This window comes from Ovis canadensis, chromosome 18 (assembly GCF_042477335.2).
Source record: "Ovis canadensis isolate MfBH-ARS-UI-01 breed Bighorn chromosome 18, ARS-UI_OviCan_v2, whole genome shotgun sequence".
Lineage (NCBI taxonomy): Eukaryota > Metazoa > Chordata > Mammalia > Artiodactyla > Bovidae > Ovis > Ovis canadensis.
The window spans coordinates 31,363,624-31,376,687 of NC_091262.1; the positions used below are offsets into that span (position 1 = coordinate 31,363,624).

General features: G+C 39.8%; 1 protein-coding gene across 2 annotated transcripts in view; it reads right to left on the reverse strand.

Annotated features, from left to right (window-relative positions):
* Positions 1–600: 600 nt before the first annotated feature.
* NTRK3 (neurotrophic receptor tyrosine kinase 3) overlaps positions 601–13,064 on the reverse strand; it is a 410,810-nt gene continuing 398,346 nt past the window's right edge. The window contains exons 16-18 of one of the 2 annotated variants that reach the window (XM_069559285.1): positions 8,949–8,990; positions 4,984–5,142; positions 601–957 (exon numbers count right to left, since the gene is read on the reverse strand). In XM_069559285.1, the coding sequence (XP_069415386.1) occupies positions 772–957; positions 4,984–5,142; positions 8,949–8,990 (387 nt within the window). In that variant the 3' untranslated portion in view covers positions 601–771. The remainder of the gene's footprint in view (positions 958–4,983; positions 5,143–8,948; positions 8,991–13,064) is intronic. The other variant, XM_069559286.1, reaches the window with a different exon arrangement.

Sequence of the window (13,064 nt, forward strand, 5' to 3'; positions counted from 1 at the left end):
GCCACTGTCGCCGTGGCTTTCTGTTTTGCTGTTATTTGTTCAGTGTTTACCTGTAGGCGCCGTTGTTGACTCCCCAAAGCATGAGGACTGTACTTTCCAGAAAGGACAAGTTAGAAAATAGTCTGGAAGTGGTGGAGAGGAGGAAGGCGGTGGAGACGATGGTCAGGGGAGGTGTGAGGTGTTCCAGCGGCCCCTGGTCTGGTGTTTTTTCCTTGCTGACCCTGATGACATGGTCTACCCTGTAGAGCTTGAGGCTAACACACCTGTGCAGGTGATCACACCTGTGCAGAAGTGGTTGGGACTCCTCCCCAGCTCCTCCCATCCCAACACAAAGATTGTCTCTCTGCATCTTTAAGATCTTCCGCTCTCAAAAGACAGAGCTGAAGAAATACAGGCCACAGCCTACACCTACGCAAATTTCCAATTGCGTTCATAATAGGTAAGATTTTCTGGGTTGTCATTACAGTCTTGCGGTTTCTGTATCAGCAGCTTCTCTGTGCATTAGAGAAGAGGGTATCTCTCTGTAGATATAGATAGATAGATAGTTAGATATATAAATATATATATATATATATATATATGCCAAACTGCCTTACAGGGTTTTTCTCTTTCTTTTTCAGTGTTGTATGTGTAGCAGGCACTTGAGTTTATATGAAGATGTTTGCTTCAGTCAAGGATGGAAGAAAATAGTCTGTGAGGTGGAAAAGAGGGATGGGGTGAGGCCAGGAGAGAAGAGGCAACAGAATATGGATTTGTGACCACTGGCCACTGCTAGCCGAGGATGTCCAGGTAGATGGGGGTGGCTTTCCCCAAAGCATGGAGGATCTTGTAGATTTCCTTGATGTTCAGCCGCTGCTGCGGTTCCCTCTGCCAGCACCCCAGCATGACGTCATACACCTCTTTGGGGCAGACTCGGGGCCGCTCCAAAACACGGCCTTGGGTGATGCACTCGATGACCTGGAAAAGGGGAGAGAACAAGGAAGTCATCGCCAACATTCAGCTGTGGCCCAGCAGCTCAAACTCAGTAGAAGGCCGCGACTTCAGTGGTGCTCTTCAGTAAAGACTGGGAGATCAGAGCTGCTCGTCTGTCCTGGGCATGAGTTCCAAGTGCTAGGACCCAGCATTGGCTGGTCCAGGCCCCTCTGCCCTTTGCACTCCATCTCTGCCTTTTTTAACTGGAGGATAATTGCTTTACAATGTTGTGCTTGTTTCTGCCATATAACAACGTGAATCAGTCACACACACACACACACAAACACACACACACACACACACAAGGGCTGCAGCCCACCAAGTTCCCCTGTGGAAGGAATTTGCCAGGCAAGAATACTGGAGTGGGTTGCCATTCCCTTTTCCAGGGGATCTCCCCAAGGTAGGGACTGAACCCAGGGTGTGTGTGTATACATATATATATATATCTCCTCTCCCCCTTCAGGCTCTTTCCTAACACCCCCATCCTGCCCCTCTAGGAGGTCATCACAGAGCACCAGTCTGGGTGCCCTGTGTTATATAGCAACATCCCACTAACTATCTATTTTATACTTGATATTGAACTGAACTGATGACAACATATGTATCAATTCTACTTTCTCTATTTCTTTAAAAGTCCTTAACACTGGGACCAACTGCCTGATGCACCATTGCTGAGCTGGGTGGCCAGAGAAAGTCAACTGGCCTCATAGGATCTCGGTATCCTTACCTGTAAGATGGGTACCATCCCTTGACCAACTCTTTTAAGGACCAAATGAGGAGGAAAAAGGATTGTCTGACTCAGTGTACCAAAGGGGAGGCCACAAGGAGGAGCAGGAAGAAAGCAGGTAACGTATAGTTGGACCATCCCCAACTGGAAACTCCGGACCGTGCCTGTAATTTGTGGTTGAAGTCCAATTCCTCAGAGTGACTTATTTGCTGCCACTGTGGATTTTTAAGATTCCATCTTCCAGTTCTCAGGTTATTTGAACTTCTTCCTAACTCTCACTATGTAACCTTGGGCAGCTTGCTGACTCCAAACTACAGTTTCCTCATTTGAAGAAAAATTGTGATAATAAAAACACACAGAGTCGTCTCTAGGCAAGTGCTTTCCTGGTGGTTCAGTGGTAAAGAACCTGCGTGCCAATCCAGGAGATGCTAGAGACTTGGGTTTGATCCCTGGGTTGGGAAGATCCCCTGGAGGAGTGCATGGCAACCCACTCCAGTATTCTTGCCTGGAGAATCCCTTGGACAGAGGAGCCTGGCATTGCAGAGTCGGACACAACTGAAGTGACAACATGCATGCATTTCTAGTAGAGAACGTGAAAAGTATTATTGGGTTGGCCAGAAAGTTTGTTTGGGTTTTTCCTTAGGATGCAATGGAAAAATATGATTAAACTTCTTGGCCAGCTTCACATTTCCCCCTTTGGTCCCCATTAGTCTATCTGTAGTCTTTTTTACTTATTTATTTATTTTTACTTTTTGAATGTGCCGCATGGGATGTGGGACCTAGTTCCCTGACCAGGGATGGAACCCACGCCCCCTGCACTGGTAGACGGACTCTTAACCACTGGGCCAGCAGGGAAGTCCCTGTATGTGTAGCTTTTACCTCCCTAGGCTGCCCCCACCAGCACCTTGTCTGCAGCGTAGCCCATGTCTCTCTGGGGCAGCTTGTCAAACAATCCCTGTGTCGGCACTCTCTTGGTCTTCCCAGTCTGCAAAGGCCCACTAGGCTCTGTTCTTGGCCAGTCTGATAGCTCTCCCGCTGCTCATGTTCCCTGCTTTTATTTGAGCCTTGTCTCCGTCCTCTATTACCTTCACCTCCATGAAAAGTGGTCTAGTGGAAACTGAAGGAGTGGCTGCTAGGGCTAATATTAAAAGCACTGGGATATCTCCTCCTCTCCAGATTGCCAATTTGATAGAGAAATTCATGATCGGTGACTTCTAGGACTTGATTGCTGGGGTGGGTGGAGTGGACAAGGAAACTGGGGGCAGGGGGAGAGGGCGGGGAGGTAGGAAGCCCACCTTCAAGGCCAATGCCTAACTAAGGAGCGTCAGAAATGACCTTGTTTCCGAAGCTGAGGCAGGTTAGACATCCAGGACAGATTGTCTGTTGAGACCAATAGAGCCCTCAGCCTAGAGTCCCTTTTCCACTAGAGCCAGAAAACTACATGGGCGCTGTGATCAGGATGCTTTGTGTGCCTGAGTGCATGCAGATGTGCCAGGATGTGTACACATGGATATGTGCATATGCATTCTTGTGTGTGTGTGTGTGTGTGTGTGTGTGTACCGCCACCCCCTACCCAGGAAAACAATAGTTTTGTATGTGTCTGTGTAAGCTTGTCAGTCATGTCCAACTCTTTGCAGTTCCATAGACTGTAGCCCACCAGGCTCCTCTGTCCATGGAATTCTCCAGGCAAGAATACTAGAGTGGGTTGCCATGCCCTTCTCCAGGGGATTTTCTCAACCCAGGGATCGAACCCAGGTCTCCTAAATTGCAGGCAGATTTTTTACCATGTGAGCTACCAGGGAAGCCCATGAAGCACCATAACAAATGAGTTTTGATATACACACTTTCATTTTTTTAAGAAAAGTTATTAAAATGTATTTTCCTGCTTTGGGAAATGTCGTCAGGACCCATTCCATTTCCAAATGATAACATATTATAAGTTTAAAGAAATGCCTTCTTTTCGGCCTTTGATATTTACTTAATTAAATGGTCAGGGTACAGGAAAGCCAACATGAACATAGCTTCCAAAAAGAAAGACACTTTCTGGAATATTTAGATAGTATTCTAATATTAAAAGGTCCTCGTGTTCATGTTTTCCCAGAAAACAGACCATAGACTGCAATCTTTTATAGTTCTGCTGGGTTGGGAGACCCAGCCCTTTACTGCCTACAAACTGGAGTGAGTTCCCTGGGGCAACACAGTCATTGAGAAGCATCTTGTTCTGCACCACAGCCCAGGCCTTCTCCAGGCAGAAGCTTTCACCTCTGAGACCAGGCCAATCCACTCCAGAACCCCAAGCAGTACCCCTTCCTTTGTCTTGAATTTCAACAAGCATTTGTGTGAAAAATCCTGAGTTAATACAGGCTAATGTGCTTCGGAAAATGCCTGGCTTTAAATGTGAGCTGTTATTCAATTTGATGGCTAGCACTTTTTATTAATACTGTACATCAAAAGTATATAAAGGCATAACGTGTATATCACTACATTTACTACTATGATTCATCTTACTCCCGGAAGTCCACACACAGCTCTATCAGGTGCATGAAATTTGCCTTCCCCATCCACCTTCCAGCACATCTCTGGGCTTGGCCTGCCTAACGCCTCTGGGGACCCAGATGATCTGGTGGACTTAGTAGTAGGTGTTTCCACAAGACGGCACAGTTGAAAAACCTCATAGTTGTTTTTTTGTTTTCACTTTCTGTCTTAGTGAAACTTTTGTGATTTTTTTAAGTGTAGCAGAGCAAACAGAACTGTGCCTTGCATCTCAATTTCGACATCTGACTTCATGCTCTCCTGACAACCACAGCACGTTTCCTACAGTTATACTTTTTTTCTCTTTCCTATCAAGAAGCTCACTCTTCTCCTGCTTCTGCTGACATTTGCTCTGCTAGCTTCAAAACCCACCCAGTGTTTTGCACACTCTTGTCTAGGAGCTGGCTTCAGATATCTTTTATCAGCCTCCCACAGGTCAAGGTTCCCACCTGCCCCTTTCTTTCCTTTTTTTAAACTGTTTGTTTTATATTGGGGTATAGACAATTAACAGTGTTGTGACAGTTTCAGGTAAATTCAGGCAACTCAATCATACGTATACATGTATCCACTCTCCCCCAGTCCCCTCCATCCAGGCTGCCCCATAACACTGAGCAGAATTCCTTGTGCTGCACAGTAGGTCCTTGTTGGTTATCCATTTAAAATATAGCAGTGTCAACATGTCCATTCCAAACTCCTTAACTATCCCCTCCCCCCACCCCATCACTCCTCCAGGCATCTGCCCCCTTCCATACTTCTGTGTTTGAGAGCTGGAACCATGGCTGCTTTCCGTAGGTGAAGATCTCCCAGAGAATCACCCCAAAGCTCCACACGTCGCTCTCCGTAGTGAACTTCCGGTACATGATGCTTTCAGGGGGCATCCAGCGAATGGGGAGCATGGTATGTCCTCCCACCTAAAAGGGACCGAGACAGAAGCACACACAGAGTGACCCAATGACCAGAATCAGTTGCATCAGCCTGAGTCTTCATCTGAAGATGCCCTCTTGATAAATCTTATTCTAAGATGGCCAAATGGGATGCAACTTTTGTGTCGAAGGGCCAGTGGAGATGCTGACCTCTAAGCCCTAGGATGCTAGAGGCAGCTAGGGTAGCAATTAGAGATCACACCTAAGGGAAGGTAGGCTCCTTGGCATGGAAGCTCAAGAAAGATTACAAGATGATTTGAAGTGGGAGAGAGGGTTTCAGAATCTGGTACTACAGTCAGATCTAACCTTGAGAAGGAGTCCCAAAGGAAGTCACAGAATCACTGAGTGAGTCTAACAAGTCTCAGAGGATTTGCAGACATTAGGTTAGACTCCTTGGCCAAGGAGGTTAAAGCACAATGTGGCTGATGTGCCCCCAGTCTGCGGAACTATGGCTTTAGCATTTACCTGACAATCTTGAATTTCTCACTGCAACTTAGGGTTTGGAGAGAAGGGGATAAGGAAGTTCAAAAGCATGAGAGATCACATGCTAATAAGAAATCAGGTGGACTGCAAGAGCATTCACAACCATTCTTAGCAAGATCGCAAAAGCCAGGAAGGAGAGTGTTTTTTTAAAGTAACTCAAGGAAGACAGTGGGCTTCCCCAGTGGCTCAGTGGTAAAGAATCCGCCTGCAACGCAGGAGATGTGGGTTTGCTCTGTGGGTTGGGAAGATCGCTTGGAGAATGAAATGGCCACCCATTCCAGTATTCACACCTGGGAAATCCTATGGACAGAGAAGCCTGGCGGGCTATAGTCCCTGAGGTCACAAAAGAGTCAGACACAACTTGGTGACCAAACAACAACAATAATGAGGACTTTAGCCAGCTGCGGATCTACTGATCTGACAGTCCAGGATATGAGGAAGAGACTGCCATCCAGGCTTTACTTCCCTGAGAACAAACAGTAGGGAAATCCTCACTGCCCAGCGGGCTAGACATATTATTAGCATAAGTGGAAGAAAATTCACAGCATGCTTTAGAACTCACGAACTAACTGCATCATTCATAAACAGAGCAGCAGAAATTGGAACTTCTGGCTAACACATGAAACTTGTTAGAAAACTGTTTTCCACTGATTGAAAAAGAGCTCTCTATAAATGAGCTATTATGAGGAATGATGAATTGAAGCTCTCATTTCTATGATGGGCCAGTTGTAAGAATTATAATCATAAACACATAAGAAAGAATGAGTTGCTGAAGATGGGCAATCTTGTTACTAAAAAAGAGATCATGTTTGCATTATCCACAAAGTATTTTAGAAGGTAAATGATAATATGGATTTACAGAAGTTGTTTTCAACCTGGGGTTTTATAATCAAGACAGTTCTGCATCGAGTGTAAAGACAAATGAAGATGTTTCTTTCAGATAAGTAAAGACTCAGAGAGTTTACCACTCCTGGCCTTTCAGAAAAATAAAGCAGAAAAATTAATTGAGGATGTACTACAGGAAAATGAAAACAGAATCTAAAATATACAATGAATTGGAACGTAACAAAGAGTGCAAAGCAAATAAGCCACAGAAACACAATCTAAATCAAAATAATGGTCAGTACTATGTTAGTTAAATGTAATATAATTACTAATAAAGGATTTCTGTAAGACAGAGGTATAAAGTAAATAATACCATTAATAATGCTAATAGTAATGTCATTGCTACTATTAACAATATTCTGGAATGAAACTTTTAGATAATATTAAAATAAGTGCATATAAGAGTAAATAGGGAAATAATTAAAAGCCCGATAAAGACTCTGCAAGGGAATTTATAGTCTTCAATTTTTGTAACAGTTTAACTTTAAATGTGCTTGCTAAAATATTAATGCAGCTACTAAAAGAATAAAAACAGTACATATGGTTTCCAAAGCAGTTTCAGGAAAATAGAACCAAAAATCTCTAACCAACACAAAAGACCACAAAAATGGTGATAATGGTGAATAGCAAGCACAAAATGAAAAAGAACTTTAAATTACATCACTATAGACAATGAGAACTAATAGGCTATACTACCTTTTAAGTAAAGAAAAAATCTATGTTAAAAAAACCAAGATGCATGTTATCTAGAAAAGACATGTTTAAAAGGAAATAACAGAAAATATTGAAAATTTTAAAAGAATTTTAAAACGTAACAAACAGTAAAAAAAAATACTCAATATATGATGTGCATAATATTTAATACATTGATACATAAAAATAAAGGGCAAATATAATTGGATAGATAATATAACTTGAATAGATAATATTCAATATATGTAATACATATGAAAATATAATCCATATATAAAGTATATTATATATGCTATATAATCAATATAGAATATATCAAAAATTAATATACATATGAAAAATATTTCAGAAAGTCAAGAACTAAGTGAAGACAAAGTGATCTATATTATATCTGAAGGTGATAAAATTTGCCATTATGAAAAATCACAAACTAAAAATTAACAGCAATAAAAATGTATAAAAAAGTAAAATAGGTTATAAATAAAACTGACAAAGCTACAATTACAAAGGAAAATTAAAACACTTATTATGCAAAATGACAGAGCAAGAAGACAACAAAAATAAAGATACATTTAAAAAATATAAATAATGAGTTTTAATTGATAGATATGGGTGATGTATGTATCTTTCAGCCTTCTTAAAAAGTTGCATATTATTTCCAATTACCTAAAACATGTTTACAAAAACCAATCACATATTACCCTAAAAAGAAGTCGGAAATTGCAAGAGAAAAAACAAGGTAAACTAAAGTAAAAATAAAAGAAGAAAAGCTATTCTTTCAAAAGATGCCCAAAACTACCAACATCCTTTCCTGACTAATAGTGCTAATTCATTAGTAACAGAAGGTAAACTTCCTTTATTTAATACACTAATATCATATTTACTGATAAAACATTGAAAGCATAGATGGTATCTTCTATTATAGATTTGATGCAAAACTCTGTAAGTGATCCTAGTCAATACAATAAAGCAAGAATAAAAACAAGATAAAAATACTGAAAAGGAAGTCAAACTATCATTGTTTACATATGATATGACAGTTCAAAACAATTAGCTATAAAGCAATTAGAATCATTTTATGATTTAGTAAGCTACCCAGACATGAAATGAATATACAAAAATCAAATTACTCTCATGCACCAGTAGCAATGACTTCAAAATTCAATGAAAATTAAACTTGTTTGTACAATAGCAACAAGAGCAACAACCAAAAAAATGTTTAAAATTCCTTGGTATAAACCTTACCAGAAAATTTATGAGGCCTATGTAAATATAACTATTAAAAAATATAAAAGAAGATCTGAAGACATGGAAAGATGTGTCTTTTCCTTGGATAAGAAGACTCAGTTATAAACTTCTCATTCATCCCAAAATTAATCTAAAAATTCAGCACCATCTAAATAAAACCCTCAATGGCATAATGTATGGAAACTGACAACGCAGTACCAAAATTCATCGAGAGGAGCATTTGATTAAAAAAACTAAGATATACTTGAAATAGGACAACAAGGGATATTTGCTCAATCAGATAGAAAAACACAATATCAAAATACAGGAATGAACACACTGGGTTATTGGCATAGGAATAGACAATTTCTTTGATCAATGGAACAAAGTAGAGTCCAGAAACAGACTCAAGTATCAATACTGGAATTTAATATATGAAATGATGGGTTAGTAATCAGTGTAGGGACAATGAACTATTCATTTAAAAAGTACAGTTAGATACCTACCTCACACCATATACAAAAATCATTTCCAGATGGATTAAAGAGCTAAACATAAAAAACAAAACAATAATCATATTAGAAGAAAACTTAGAAAACTATTTGTATAACCTCAGGAGAGAAAGGCCTTCCTAAATAAGACACATGGTCAAGAAGCCATAAAGGACAGAATCCAGAGACACCCCTGGTAAAAATTAAATACTTTTGCATGGCAAAATACAAAATCAGCATAGTTAAGAAACAAATGGCATATTTGCCATATATGTAAGAAGGAATTAAAATCCATACATTATAAAGTGTTTTCTTTAAATTAGTTAAAAACAAGAAATCCAACAGAGAAATGAACAGATGATTCACGGAAGAGCTACAAATGGCCACAAACACATGAAGAGATGTGAGTTAAAACAATAAAGAGACACATTCTTTATCATGTGGGGAAAATGAAAAGACTGGTACTATCCAGTGTATAAAAAGCCTGAAGAAAGAGTTGTTCGTTGCTAAGATTGGGCAGCCTTTTCCGAGGGCAGCCTGGCAGAATATGTCCACCCTAAAGATGTTAAGTGCCTTTTAATTCAGCAATTTTACTTCTAGGAGTCTTAGGAAAATACTTGCTTATGTAAGCAAAAAATACTTCATTGAAGATATTTTATTTCATTGTTTTTAAGGGCAGCAATTTGTTCATCATTAAGTGTATATGCAGCACTTGAAAGGAATGTAGTAGAGTTATGTACAGTGATATGTAAATACATCCAGGATATATTAAATGAAAATGTAAAACATTGTAAATATATATTAGCATTCCCATTTATGTAAAATGTGTGTGCATAAGCAAATATATTAAAAGGCAATAACGTATAAGTCTGTAAATGCATAGCAAAAGGCCCAGAAAGATAGTCATTAAGCCAGCGATTTCCTCCAGGAAGGAAAAGTGAGAGAACTGACCACAAAGAAAACTCCCTTTTTCCTATATTATGTATTTTTATGCTGTCTGTTCATGAGCATGTACCACATTTGAAAATTTTAAAACAATAAGAGGAAGAAAATTAAATATATGACTAAAGGAAAACCAGTGGATCTAATTTATTTATGTTCTAAATCAAAATATTTTTGAGAAAAATTAGGTTTTTGATGAAAGCTAGTGAAATGGTTTATTGTACCTGGTTTCTTGAATGAAAAGAAAAAGAGGTTAGGAATATGGGAACATTTCTCTTAAATGAGAAATGGTAAATACCAGATTCTTACAAATTGACGTGGGCTGTTTGATGATTCTATACATAACCCAGAAGAGCCATTTCAAATTGAAATTTCCAAGTGTACAAAAAGAGAAATCTGAGTGCATTGGTATAAATTTTGAGGAGTTTAAGTCTGGACCGAAAATGATCAGAAAGGTATTAATCAGTCACAAAGTTACTGCTAAGAAGAATTTTATTAAGATTTTTCACTGGGTGGCATCACCAGTGTGGGTGAAATTTATACAGCATTCCTCCAGAATTGGACTAAACTATTTCTAGTGGACTGTGATATACCAACAACAACAACAAAAGCAATAAATTGGAAGTCAAAAACCCTGGGTTCTGATGTGACTTTTGACAAACTCTTAACCTCTTTGAATTTCAATTTCCTCATCTTCAACATAGAAGTTAAGCAACAGCTGTGTCTAAAGTGAGATGATATATTCAATATATAGAAACCCACCAAGCATCATGAAATACAAGAGTATGCACATAAAATGCAGAGACTGTGTCCTGTGTGTGTGTGGTGAGCACCAGGACAAGCCTGATTTCCTAGACTGTCCATATTTCCCATAGGTCTGCCTAGACTGGACTTCCCTGGTGGCTCAGACGGTAAAGCGTCTGCCTACAATGTGGGAGACCCAGGTTTGATCCCTGGGTCGGGAAGATCCCCTGGAGAAGGAAATGGCAACCCACTCCATTATTCTTGCCTGGAAAATCCCATGGACGGAGGAGTCTGGTTGGCTACTGTCCATGGGGTCACAAAGAGTCAGACACAACTGAGCGACTTCACTATCTATCTATCTATCCATCTATCTATCTATCTGCCTAGACTATGCTGATTTTCCTTCAGAACTGCCTGCATTCCTGTATCCTTCTCTCATATTTGAGAGATCCACTCTGGGAAAGTTATTGGTCAAATCCTTCCCAGGTTAAAATAAATACACACACACACACACACACACACACACACACACATATATATAGACAAATATCCCCATGATGAAACCTAGCCAGGCAAGCAATGGGATGAAATAATAATCTTAATAAGAACAATCTAATTAATACGCACTGACTATCACTGGATGTGATACGCACTGGATGTAACATACCACTGGATGTTACACACACTCTGCATTTAAGCGTCTCTCTCATACTCTGTGGTAGAATTCCCTATGATCCCCATTTCACAGATGAAGATAAGGTAACTTGCCCAGGCACTGCCTGAGAAATTCTAGTTAATGATCCAAGCTCTCAATGAGATACACTAAGAATCTGAAGGCTGAGCCTTTGAACAGGAAATATACAGGAACAAGGCAAAAATTCCAAGGAATGAGTCAAGAAAAAAATAAGTCCCTGGAGATCTTTGGATTATACTACCTTAGGTAACTCTTCCACCACTGCTATTATTATGGATTCAAGATGCTTGTCAGCCTGACCTTCCATCACATATTTCCATTTCACCTTAGGATGTCAGTGGCCGCTGGTGATCATCGCCGAGATCCATTATTTCATGAGTGGCGACAAAAGGGTGACATTCTAATTCGAGCATTCCCTTTGCATATATCAGCTGGAAATCTTCCATGAATAAGAACTTTCCTTCGTTAACTACTGGTTACACTGGTGACAGTTTATATAGGAACTCCTTTTATCTACCAGTTTTCAGAATAACGAGTTCCTTCTCTGTCTGTGTGTGTTAGTCTCTCAGTCGTGTCTGACTCTTTGCAACCATGTGGACTGTAGCCCGCCAGGCTCCTCTGTCCATGTGATTCTCCAGGCAAGAATACTGGAGTGGGTAGCCATTCTCTTCTCCAGGGGATTTTCCCGACCCAGGGATCGAACCTGCATCTCCTACGTTACAGGCAGATTCTTTACTGTCTGAGCCACCAGGGAAGCCGGAGTTCCTTCACTAGCATCCTCTGAAGGTGACCAGTGAGAGGCTTATTTGAGAAGCATACTTAATTATTTGTGCATGTGTGTGTGTGTGTTTACACATTTGAAGTGTTTCAGTCAATTATAATTTCTCTTTTTGATGCTCACTCTTCAATCTTTGGCCAGTAGCAGCCTCTGCAAGCTGGCACGTTTCACCAAACCCCAGTGGTCTTTGATAGCATTCTTGCTTTCTGACATGAGAAAAAAAAAATCCTAGGCTCATTTTGTCCACTTGCTCTCCTGGCCCTAACTCAGTTATTTGTTTCAAGGAGCCTTGGGTCCTTTCAGTGGACAATGGAATTTAGGGCCCACGTGATGGAAGCCAGGAATACTCACCTCTGTTAGGTTGATCAGTATTTATTTCTAGTGGAAAACACTAGGCAAATATTTCCTTTGAAAGGAAAATATATCATGAGTTCATATTGATTTTTCCAACTCAAATTTAGGATTACAGAGTTTTACTTAATTTTTTTGGTTTTATTTTTGGTGTGTTTTTTTGCTGAAAATATTGATTCTTACATTAGTAATATTACTTATTTTTTTATCCTAATATATATACATTTTTTAAATTTAGCTCAAGATCATTACCAACAATATGATTCCTGAAAGCTGTCTTTGGAGCTTTACTCATCTTTAGGATGTACATACTAGGGACACATCTAAGACATTGCTGTGTTTTAAAGTCACAGGAAATAATTCCTCTTTGAGTGGCCAAGTCACCAACATAATGTGCCGGTTTATTTGTATCATTTTGCTTTTGATTTATAAGAATTGCTTTCCTTTTTCTTTCCCATTCAACATAATATTTTGTAGCAATGCAAAAACCATTACATGATTTTAAAGTCAAACCCAAATCAAGGTACATGACCCTAAGTCGAGTTTCATCTCTGCTCACTCCCTTCATCCTGCTCTCCTCCTCCCCTGAAGGCAACCATTTCATGCTTGTTTTTAGTTTATT